Raw genomic sequence first — 12,186 nt, 5'->3', positions numbered from 1 at the left:
TCAGGATTATAATATAAAGTGTCATTTTTACCTAGTACAAAATTAAAACAAAGTATATTGCTGGGTTGATGACGTAGCACCGACGTCACTCAATGCAGATGGAGGGCTTGCAATGCGCGCTCCCGACGCAGGGGAACAGATTTTCACAGGGAAACAGAATTTCTCACAAGACCGGCCCTCCCTCTGAATTTTGCGCGTCATCCGAATCACGTGACTGAAACCCCAGCAATAGTGGGAGAAAGCTGAGTAGTTGCTTAGTGTTGTACAGTAGGGGGCGGAACGCACCTTTAAAGTTATTTGTAATCTGCCAAGAAGAAGAAGGAAAACAAGGAAACTGCTGTATGTAGAAAGATTCATAAATTTCTGCCTTGTCTTCGCAAGTCCATAAGAAAAAGAAAATGGTAAGAATATTTACTTGTGTTTTCTCAGGTTAATATTCTCAGAACGTGAATCAGAAACAGCTAATATTTTTTAACTCCGAATTTTCCGCATTCTTTGAACATAATGTTAACGCTGATTTCGGCAAAACGGGTTATTTATATCACCTGTTAGTCAATAACAACTTTAAAAATAACGATGTTGTTGGTTACTATTTAATAAACTGTGAAAGAACTTAATAAGGTGACTGCGTTTATTTGTGATGGAAAGTAGCAATTATGTTAGCAACGCAGATATTCACAAAAGATAGGTGTCTGTGTCGTTGCCTGATTAATAATAATGCCAATTTAACAAAACTATTTGCAAAATGCGGTTCTGTTTATTACTTAAGTAATTTATTTCTGTTGTCTCAGATGACAATTTTATTTCACATCACTCATGCTTATATAGCAGCATTCAGTGCCATCGCCAAACGTAACCAGTTGAACTTACAGGCTATTTTCGGTTCACATCTAAGTATACCAGAATAAAATAACTCAGGATGCAAGTAGCAGGAATGTCAGCAGGGCCGAGCTCAGTGACAGTGGCAGCTATAGCAGCACTTCCGGTGCTGCCTCAACCTGCCATATTTTTAGCAAATGTTAATCATTTTTTCAACTTAGCCAGCTGATTTTATTGGCCATGTGTCGATTACCAGATGTATTTGTTATGTTGCCTGTTCTGTATCCATTGGTTGGCTATTTAATGGTTTAGTTTCCCACTTTGATGCCAAATGACATGTTTGATTGGTATTCAGAGTGACGCTGGTTGTTGGGAGCCAGATCGCATCCAGCCGGACTTATTGATACCTACAGACAAAACCTCTGGAAGAGGAGATTCCTCCAACACCTTCTTCATGGAGACCGGTTCTGGAAATCTCGTCCCTCGGTCTGTCTGTGTGAACCTTGAGTCTACCATCATTAGTAAGTCTCAATACATGTCGGAAAACTACTGAATAAAACAAGTGAAATCAAGTACTTGAATATGTGTTTATGTAATAGCTAGGTCTACCATTGTCAGTGGACCATTCAGAAGTTTAGAAACAGAAATCTAAGCTTTACCATCTGTATAGTATGTTTTGCAACATTTTCTGTGAAGGACTGGTTTTATCAATCGTATCACTGTGGGTAAGTTTTGTCAAGAAAAATCTTCCTATAGGCCAAGATGCCATCAGAAACCAGCTGATATTGATTTGCACAAATGAGATACTGTCGAAATATGGACATTTTTTTTCTCCATGCCCTTAGTCATCCTTTTCATAGATACTTATGTCATTTGTCATTTCAAGGTTTTTACCAATAACCTTTTAGTGGACTAATTAGCCTTTATTTCTATTTCTTTGAGGAATATTTGATAGTTTCCAATATCTGGTGTAAATTTAATATCAATGCCCCTTTGAGAAATGCCTGTGCAGTTTCTTGAGTTACTTAAAATGCAGCTTTCTCATTTGCATAATGTGTTTTAGTGTTTCTTGATGATGATAAGCAGATGCTGATGGTTAAAGAAGAAGCCCCAGAAGACCAAAAACCTAATGTGGACCTGGATGACACAAAGCCCTACCACATAAAGGAGGAAGTGGAGAGAGTCTGGATCAGTCAGGGGGAAGAGCTGCGAAATGTGAAGGAGGAGACAGAAGGTACCATAAAGAGTGAGGATGATAAACAATCCCCTCTGCTCTCAAAGCTTTATCAAGACCAAATTAAAGACAGAGAACTTCCAGAAGAAAACAATGGCAGAGATTTCATCAAGACTGAAGATCATGAAGATGATTCCAACTTCTTAGGGTCTGAAGACACCAAGAAGGAGGAAGAGGACGATGATGTAGAGCTGAAACACTTGTCAGACTCTGGACTGAAAACCAAAGGCATGGCCAGAGCTCCTGAGTCAGATGGAGAACTTGTTAGGAAACCAAATTCAGAAATAGCGTCTCCAGGGTTGGTGGATATTAAGAAATGTTTTAAAAAGAACAAAAATTGTGACTCACAAAGGGAGGTCAAAACAGGAGAGAAGTTCAACTGTAAAGACTGTGGCAAAACATTTATTAGAAAACATCATTTAAACAGACACATGAGAATCCACACAAGAGAGAAACCTTTCTGTTGTGATGTCTGTGGACGTAGATTTAGTGATAAATCATGTTTAAACAAACACTCAAGAATCCACACAGGACAGAAACATTTCTGTTGTGATGTTTGTGGACATACATTTTACAAAAAATCAAATTTAAATAGACACATGAGAATCCACACAGGGCAGAAACCTTTCTGTTGTGATCTTTGTGGAGAGAGATTTAGCCAAAGACAGAATTTAAACACACACATGATAAGTCACACAGGACAGAAGCCTTTCTGTTGTGAACTCTGTGGACATAGATTTACTGATAAATCATCTTTAAATAACCACATGAGAATTCACACAGGACAGGAGCCTGTCTGTTATATATGTGGAAACAAATTTAGCAAGAACGCCAATTTAAACATACACATGAGAATCCACACAGGACAGAAATCTTTCTGTTGTGAGCTCTGTGGACATAGATTTAATCAAAAATCACATTTAAATAGACACATGAAAATCCACACAGGACAGAAATTTTTCTATTGTGACCTCTGTGGACACAGATTTTACCAAAAATCTAATTTAAATAAACACATGAAAATCCACACAGGACAGAAACCTTTCTGTTGTGATTTTTGTGGACATGGATTTAGCCAAAAACAACATTTAAACACACATATGTTAATCCACTCGGGACAGAAGCCTTTCTGTTGTGAAATCTGTGGACATAAATTTACTGATAAATCATCTTTTAAAAAACATCTGAGAATTCACACAGGACAGAAACCTTTCAGTTGTGATCTCTGTGGACATAGATTTAATGAGAAATCTGGTTTAAACAGACACATGAATATCCACACAGAATAGAATATGTCTGTTGTGGTCTTTGTGGATATAGATTTAGCCAAAAACCACATATAAACACACATGTTAATCCAAGCAGGACCGAAGCCTTTCTGTTGTGAACTCTGTGGACACACAGGACAAAACTCTTTTTGCTTAGTTGTGTAACAGGTAGTTTATTAGTCATCTTTTTTCACATATTTAATCTGCAGTGACTTGAAAAAGTAGTCATTCCCTTTTAACTTTTCTATATTTTGTTATATCACAACCGCAAACAAACAAATTTCATTGGAATTTAATATGAAAGTTCAAAACAAAGTGTTATACATTATACAAGTCAGCTTCACAATTGTATACCACTTTGTGTTGGTCTTTCACATGAAATGTTTGTGGTTGTAATACAACAAAATATGGAAAAGTTCAAAGGGTATGAATACATTGCAAGCCACTGTAACTGACTGTGAAGTATGTAAGCTGCCCCATTTCATTCTTTATTTTAGAGAGCTGATTGGGAGAGTTAGTGTTATTGTCCATTTGTCATTCTCATGATACTGATTTTTGTTCTGGGTCCGTTCTGATGATTTTTAACTGTCTTTTTTTTTAAGGAGTTTGAAATGCTGGCAGTACAGTCAGTTTTGGGGAGAATGTGTGGTTTGAAAATAATTCTTTATACTTGAACTTTGCATTTAAATGTGTGGTAAGAAACTCATTTTGTCTTGATTTTCCAATATATGTCTATGAGTGAATATGAAAAGTCCTTAAATCTGTTCAGTAAGAATGTAAATACGATGTCTCTTTTTATTTGATTAGATTAACTTCGGAAAGTATTGGAAAAGTTATCCTATGCCTTTTAACAGGGAGCTGCTTTAATTCTGTCATGTTTATATGGTGTCGTTTGTTATTCCGCAATGAAAATTATATTAGACCAACATGGAATGTAATAGTGCCCCCCTGTGGCAATAGTTAGAGTGCGTTGGCAGATCAAATTATGATACTTCGTGGGGAAATTAAGGAAATGCAGTCAACAATTCACAATATAAACATAATACAACATCATTGTAGAAACTATTGAAAATTTGTCTGTCAGTAAATTGAAGGCCGATTTGTTCTATGATTGGCTGGCCCCTCTGCCAATCATAATCAACAGCAGCTAATCAAAGCTTCAATATTCTGGGACTTTCCAGAGTGGCAAAACGGGACATAAATTTACTTCAGAAGGACAGTGAGAGAGCAAAACAGACTTTTTAGTAATTTCAAGTGCTTTAAAGCTACTCAAGTTGCGAGACTGCAACTATTTGTAAATAAATAACATTTAAGCTTTTATTGTTAGTATAACAAGTGCGTATATACGTTAATGGTAGGTCTGTGGAGAAACCAGTATTGTTTATGCAGCTATTAATTCTCCATTGTTTACTAGATATTATTGGTTTGAACTGTTGCCAAGTCGATGGAAAAAGATTAATTAGTACATTGCACAGATCTTGTAATGACTATTGTAATTAGCATACTTTCTTTGTTGGTGTGTTTATAGAAACCATGCACAAGAGTTGTAATTTGAGCAAAACTTATTAAACTATCAAAACTCTCTGCAAGTGTATTCTTCCAAGAATATATTTTGTTCTGTTTGGCTTGTTACGTTTCACCTAATAATAAATTTGCTTTAATAGTAATTAATAATCTCCTTGTTTTGTTGAGGTCTGGTCTCACCTGAAATAAAGAACCAATTGTTGTACAGCCACCGTTGAAAGGGCACAATCATTCCTTTACCTTGTCATAAAGGAACGGATTATATTATGTAAATGAGGTGATAAATCAATAATTTAAGGAAAAGAAAAATGACCAAAAAAGACGGAATGAATTTACAGGAAAATTGTACACAATACAACCAACTGTAAAAACCAACAATTGGAGAAAGACACAGAAGAGAATGTGTAATATAGAAAAGATTGAGAGAAGTTCATGCCTACTTAAATGAATCTTTATTTATCTTAAGGAAAATTAATAAGAAATGTGGTGGTTGGTAACTAGAAGAAATTGTATGTTTTGATGAAACATTTTAAATATGCAAGTAGTGGAGATAAGAAGAAAATTGAGGCCAAACAAAATTTTAGCAACAGAACGAGGAAAGAAAGAAATCAAGATGATAAAAAAGTGCTATTTTTAAGTAATACACAATTAAAACATAGAATACTGTGGGTAAAGGCTATGTAGTTACACACTGGTGTACAGTAGGTGGCGGTATGCACCTCTGAAGTTGGTTGCAATCTCCAAGAAGAAGAATGAGAACAAGGGAAACTGTCCTCTGAAGTTTCTGGGCATTCATAAATTTCTACCTTGTCTTCGCACGTCTATAATATAAAGAAAATGGTAAGAATATTTTCTTTTGTTTCCTTAGGTTGATTTTTCTCAGGAGGTGGCTCGGTCGAGAGCTGATATTTTAAAATCTCTGAATTTTACGCACTCTTTTTGAACATAAAGTTAACGACGATTTTGAGCAAAAACGGGTTAGTTATATCGCCTGTTGGTTAATAATAACTTTAAAAATAATTATGATGTTGTTGGTTACTATTTAATAAACCGTGTAAGATTTGTAATAAGGTGACTGCATTTGTTTGTGATGGAAAGTAGCTGTTATGTTAGCAACTCAGATATTCACAAAGGATAGGTGTCTGTGTTGATGCCTGATTAATAATAATGCCAATGTAACAAAACCGTTTGCAGAACGTGACTATATTTTCAGTTTAAAGAACATATTTCACACTAGGGAACAATGGGGAAATCTGTATCTGTCATTTCCAGACAAACATACACATGTTTGAGAGCGGTTAAATTTCTTTCTTTTTTTAAAATTATAATCAAAATTTGTTGAAAAGTTGTTCTTTAGTGGGAATATAATACAGTGTTTAAAACATGTTAGCATTTTAATGGTCATAAAGTAATAATTAAGTAAATGTTGAATAGAAGTTAGAACATTCTAAAAATGTTTTTATTTTTTATTTTTGCAGCATTGTTTGTTGGTTTCCATGTGGACCCCTGGCCAGAAGCTAATGCTGTTTGGTTGGCCATGGCATGGAAACGTTTGGGAACCCCTGGTTTAAAACACGGGGTGCTTAGTGACATTACTGCTACTTACACTAATTGCTTAGATCATTATAGATGTCTCTGGTAGTAGTAATTCCCAGTAGTAATAATCAGTAGTAATTATTTGTTATGTTGCCTGTTCTGTATCCATTGGTTGGCTATATAATGGCTTAGTTTCCCACTTTGATGCCAAATTACATTTTTGATTGGTGTTCAGAGTGACGCTGTTTGTTGGGAGCCAGATTGCATCCAGCCGGACTTATTAATGCCTACAGACAAAACCTCTGGAAGAGGAGATTCCTCCAACACCTTCTTCATGGAGACCGGTTTTGGAAATCTCGTCCCTCGGTCTGTCTGTGTGAACCTTGAGTCCACCATCATTGGTAAGTCTTAATAGATGTCGGAAAACTACTGAATAAAACAAATGAAATTAAGTATTTGAATATGTGTTTATGTAATAGCTGGATCTACCATTGTCAGTGGACCATTCAGAAGTTTAGAAACACAAATCTAAGCTTTACACCATTTGTACAGTATGTTTTGCAACATTTTCTTAAGGTCTCTGGTTTTATCAATTGCATTACTGTGCATAGGTTTCGTCAAGAAAAACCTTCCTATAGGCCAAGATGTCATCAGAAACTAGCTGATATTGATTTGCACAAATGAGATACTGTCTAAATATGGACAACATTTCTTTCTCCATGCCTTTAGTCATGGAGAAAATACTTAGTCTCTGTCATAACAATGGTTTTACTAATAACTTTTTAGTGGACTAATTAGCCTTTATTTCTTGTTCTTTGAGGAATATTTGATAGTTGAAAATATCTGGTGTGAATTTAATGCCAGATAAATGACAGGCACAAATACCTGTGCAGTTTCTTGAGTTACTTAAAGTGTAGTTGAAATATTTTCTTATATGCATAGCAGTGATGTGCGGTCACGGGAGGCAGGTGAGGCAGAGCCTCACCTGTCATCATGGAAAAATAATATAATAATAAAACCATTTATATTGCTATTTTCACCCTGTGGTTTGTACTATAAAGTATCTATTTTTTACTTAGCTTAACCAATTCTGATGATTTTTTTCTTCAAAATCGCTGGATTTTTGCATTTTCCCATTAAAATTCTCAGAAGCGAAGCTGGTGAGGCAGCAGGAAGCTGAGCCTCACCTGGGATTGCGCAACCTCTCGCTAACTGCACTGGCTGCCGTTCTATGGGAGCAGCTCCTCCTGTCTGTACGCCGGCAATAAAATGGCTAAAAAACATTTAATATATGGACTGATTTTCCATAATTTCGCTTATGTATATAATGTACAGTGTTTTTTTTTGTCACCAACTGTGTGTGTATCGTGTTTTGTGTGTTGAGGAGTGATCAGAAACGGCAGAGAACAGACTCCAGGGGAGGCAGGCACTTCTCTTGCCTCATGGCAGGGGGCGCTCATGATCCCAGATATTGTGACTGCACAACTGCAGAGTAAGACACAGTGAGCTAGCCATGGAGCTAGCCACACAGTAAATAAGTAAAGTACAGCGATATATTTGTTTTCTCCTCTCTTCCGACATCAACATGAAAGACTACATTTCTACACTTAAACAGTTTTCTAAAGTGGATTTTTATTTGAAGCAGGAGATAATAGCTAAAGGAAGACCAACACCGGAGCCGAAGGTTTTGCTTCGAGACAATATGATGATTCTCAAACGGAGTAGAAAAGACATGCCGAGGATAGACTTGGCTTTGGATGAACGGATATTTTTGTGCAGAATTAGCGGTGCATGGATTTCATTGATAGGTAAAGGTAAGACAGCAATAAGATCTTTTTTTTGTGAAATGTGCGTTTTTTGGGCTACAGTTTGTATGTCTAAATAATTCAGTAAAGTAGAAGCGGTAGCTAATCTACCACAGCAATTATTTATTAATTAAACATTAAGCCTAAAACGTACTACAACAACAGACTGAATGTTCTGTTCTGTGTGCAAAATTCTTGAATGTTTTTTGGTGTTAAATCCTAAAACATGAAGTGGCATTGTTGTCTGTTGCTATGGCAACGAATCTGCGTAGCTTAACGAATACAGATAACTTTGCTGTGGATCATAGCACGAAATCAATACCTACATTTCTAAGTTTCACTGAGTTAACGCGGCTATGGATGACATGTAAATGATTAGTCTTTTTGCCCTCCAGCGTTGTATGCCTGCGCGAAATTTCCGTAGGTCCAATAACAGGCATGGTGTCTAAGTCATATGTCAGTGCCTCACCAGCAATGAACCTCACCGCACGTCACTGATGCATAGTGTTTTCTGCAGATGATGAAGAGATGCTGATGGTTAAAGAAGAAGCCCCAAAATACCAAAAACCTAATGTGGAGCTGCATGGCACAAAGACCTACCACATAAAGGAGGAAGAGGAGGGAGTCTGGATCAGTCAGGGGGTAGAGCTGCGAAATGTGAAGGAGGAGACAGAAAGTGCCATAAAGAGTGAGGATGATGAACAATCCCCTCTGCTCTCACAGCTTTATCAAGGCCAAATTAAAGACAGAGAACTTCCAGAAGAAAACAATGGTGGAGATTTCATCAAGACAGAAGATTATAAAGATGATTCCAACTTCTTCGCATCTGAAGACACCAAGAAGGAGGAAGAGGACGATGATGTAGAGCTGAAACACTTGTCAGACTCTGGACTGAAAACCAAAGGCATGGCCAGAGCTCCTGTGTCAGATGGAGAACTTGTTAGGAAACCAAATTCAGAAATAGCGTCTCCAGGGTTGCTGGATATTAAGAAATGTTTTACAAAGAACAAAATTGGCGACTCACAAAGGGAGGTCAAAACAGGAGAGAAGTTTACCTGTGAAGACTGTGGCAAAACATTTATTAGAAAACATCATTTAAAGACACACATGAGAATCCACACAAGAGAGAAACCTTTCTGTTGTGATCTTTGTGGACATGGGTTTTTGCATAAGGGCCGTTTAAACGCGCACATGAGAATCCACACAGGACAGAAACCTTTCTGTTGTGATCTTTGTGGATATAGAGTTAACCAAAAACAACATTTAAACACACACATGTTAATCCATACAGGACAGAAGCCTTTCTGTTGTGAAATCTGTGGACATTGCTTTAACCATAAATCTAGTTTAAACACACACATGAGAACCCACACAGGTCAGAAGCCCTTCTGTTGTGATGTCTGTGGACATAAATTTAGCCGAAAAGCATATTTAAACACACACATGACAAGTCACACAGGACAGAAACCTTTCTGTTGTGACCTCTGTGGACATAAATTTACTGAAAAATCCAATTTAAATAGACATTTGAGAATCCACACAGGAGAGAAACCTTTCTGTTGTGATCTTTGTGGACATAGATTTAACCAAAAACAACATTTAAACAGACACATGTTAACCCATACAGGACAGAAGCTTTTCTGTTGTGAAATCTGTGGACATGGTGTTAACAAGAAATCTAGTTTAACTACACACATGAAAAAACACAGAGGACAGAAATCTTTCTATTGTGGACGTAAATTTAGCCGAACAGCACATTTAAACACAAACATGAGAATCCACACAGGACAGAAGCCCTTCTGTTGTGAACTCTGTGGACACAAATGTACTAGAGGTAGAAAGTGCCAAAAAGAGTGAGGATGATAAACGGTCCCCTCTGCTCTCACAGTTTTATCAAGACCAAATTAAAGACAGAGAACTTCCAAAAGAAAACAATGGAGGACAATCCATCAAGACAGAAGATCATCAAAATGGTTCCATGTCCTTAGAGTGTGAAGACACCAAGGAAGATGAAGAGGACGATGATGTAGAGCTGAAACACTTGTCAGACTCTGGACTAAAAACCAAAGGCATGGCCAGAGCTCCTGAGTCAGATGGAGAACTTGTTAGGAAACCAAATTCAGAAATGGCGTCTCCAGGGTTGCTGGATATTAATAAATGTTTTACAAAGAACAAAATTGGCGACTCACAAAGGAAGGTCAAAACAGGAGAGAAGTTTAGCTGTGAAGACTGTGGCAAAGCATTTATTAAAAAAAAAACAACAGAATTTAAACACACACATGAAAATCCATTCAGGACAGAAACCTTTCGGTTGTGATCTCTGCGGACATAATTTTAGCCGTAAATCTATCCTAAGCAGACACATGAAAATCCAAGCAGTACAAACATCTCTTTATTTGTATAACTGGTAGATTTTTAGCCTTCTCTAAGTCATCTTTGTCACATATTTAATCTGCAGTGGTTTACAAAAGTATTCATACCTCTTGAACTTTTTCACTGTAACTGGCTGTGACATATTTATGCTGGCCTACCTCATTCTTTATTTTAGTAGGGTGAAGGGGAGTTAATGTTATTGCCCATTTGTCCTTCTCATGATATTGATTTTTGTTCTGTGTCCATTCTGATGACTGTTTTCGTGTTGAAGTATTTTGAAATATTTGCAGTACCTCCGGCTTTGAGGGTAATGTTAATGATTGAATTTTCCATTGAATTGTGTTGTAAGAAACAAATTTCTTCTTTGTTGTTTTTCTAATACACGTCTATGAATAAATAGACGTTGAGTAAGAATGTAATTTATCTGTTTCAATCTTATTAGATCAACTCTGGAAAGTGTTGGAAAAGTTATGCTGGGATGTTAACAGTGGGCTTCTTTAATACCTTGTCATGTTTATATGGTGAATGGGTAATGTTTGAGTTATTCCACACAATAAAATCTATAAGTGTATTTTTTGTTACTTTCTTTCTTAACTTAGTTAAAACTTTTTTAGTTTATATTTTGGGGGTTATTTACATAACTTATTTATTTTTTTGTTTTTGTTATTTACCTTTCTAAGTTGGACAAGAAGAACTGCGGGTCAATTTTCTTGGTTTGACAAACAATCCCCACTACAATTACTGTGTCCGAAGCTTTTCATTAGCTGATATCAAAATGTTGACAGGGCAATTTGGATCCATTGCACACAAAAAAAACGGCACACAAGTGACCTACAAATGCATGCCAAGTAATATCCTAAAACACGAAAATATAACCGGGGTACAAACAACTTATCCCTGTCCTTTATTTTGATTCTCAAGCAAACTGACGATCTACTTCCTGAATCAGTCGTGGTTCGGCCCGTCCACGAGGCTTAAACGTCACCACGTGCTCCATCAACCCGCCTCCACGCGCGCTTCATTCAAATCTAAAATTACCGGACACGCCTCGAAGCCTCGACACAGAAACGCATAGTGAAGAAAATGGTAAGAAAGAATTTTTTTCTGTTTTCTCAGCTTGGCTTATTTTCTCAGAATGTATAATAGAGCTGATATTTTAACTCACTAAATTTTGCGTTCTTATTTTGAACAATAATATGTTAGTATAACTACTTCAGTATGATTATGATGTCTTTGGTTGCTAATTAACAGAGTTGGGCAGCAACTAGTTACATTTACTCACTTTCACATGAGTTACCTTTTGGAAAAAATTATTTTAGGAGTATTTTACTATGCTATATTTTACCTTTACTTGAGTAATTGTATGATAAAGTGTTGCTTCTCTTGAATAAAATTTCTGGATACTCTACCCACTGCTCTGAGTAACTTCACTGAATGAAGAACAAGCTGTTTTAACCAAAATCAGACACACCTGGAGTTTTTGTCAAAACTTTAAAGTTTTATTTAAAGAAAATTTATTTGGAAAAATGTTTCTTTTGCCTGATTTTCTTACTTTGTATATATATTATATGAATTATTTTAATTTCAGTCTTTAGAACCCCAATATTTAACGTAACTTTATATTTGT

At 36.4% G+C, this 12,186-nt stretch overlaps 2 protein-coding genes across 4 annotated transcripts in view; both read left to right on the top strand.

Moving 5' to 3' along the window:
• The first annotated feature begins 249 nt into the window (after positions 1-249).
• On the top strand, positions 250-4,987 carry LOC103130020 (zinc finger protein OZF-like). 3 transcript variants are annotated; one of them, XM_007541292.2, is made up of 3 exons: positions 250-401; positions 1,175-1,340; positions 1,883-4,987. In XM_007541292.2, the coding sequence occupies exons 1-3, from the start codon at positions 399-401 to the stop codon at positions 3,340-3,342; spliced, it is 1,629 nt and encodes a 542-aa protein (XP_007541354.1). In that variant the 5' UTR covers positions 250-398; the 3' UTR covers positions 3,343-4,987. The 3 variants fall into 3 exon arrangements, with proteins under 3 accessions (XP_007541354.1, XP_016521095.1, XP_016521094.1); XM_016665609.1 differs by lacking the exon at positions 250-401 and having other exon boundaries at positions 1,136-1,340; positions 1,883-2,593; positions 3,263-4,987; XM_016665608.1 differs by lacking the exon at positions 250-401 and having other exon boundaries at positions 1,136-1,340.
• A 577-nt stretch (positions 4,988-5,564) lies between these two features.
• LOC103130024 (zinc finger protein 284-like) overlaps positions 5,565-12,186 on the top strand; it is a 9,315-nt gene continuing 2,693 nt past the window's right edge. Inside the window, exons 1-3 of the mRNA XM_016665602.1 lie at positions 5,565-5,685; positions 6,617-6,782; positions 8,692-9,090. Coding sequence (XP_016521088.1) covers positions 5,683-5,685; positions 6,617-6,782; positions 8,692-9,090 — 568 coding nt within the window. The 5' untranslated portion in view covers positions 5,565-5,682. The remainder of the gene's footprint in view (positions 5,686-6,616; positions 6,783-8,691; positions 9,091-12,186) is intronic.

Source organism: Poecilia formosa, unplaced genomic scaffold (assembly GCF_000485575.1).
Source record: "Poecilia formosa unplaced genomic scaffold, Poecilia_formosa-5.1.2 Scaffold599, whole genome shotgun sequence".
NCBI classification, from domain to species: domain Eukaryota; kingdom Metazoa; phylum Chordata; class Actinopteri; order Cyprinodontiformes; family Poeciliidae; genus Poecilia; species Poecilia formosa.
This window is presented reverse-complemented; position numbering and strand designations above follow the sequence as displayed.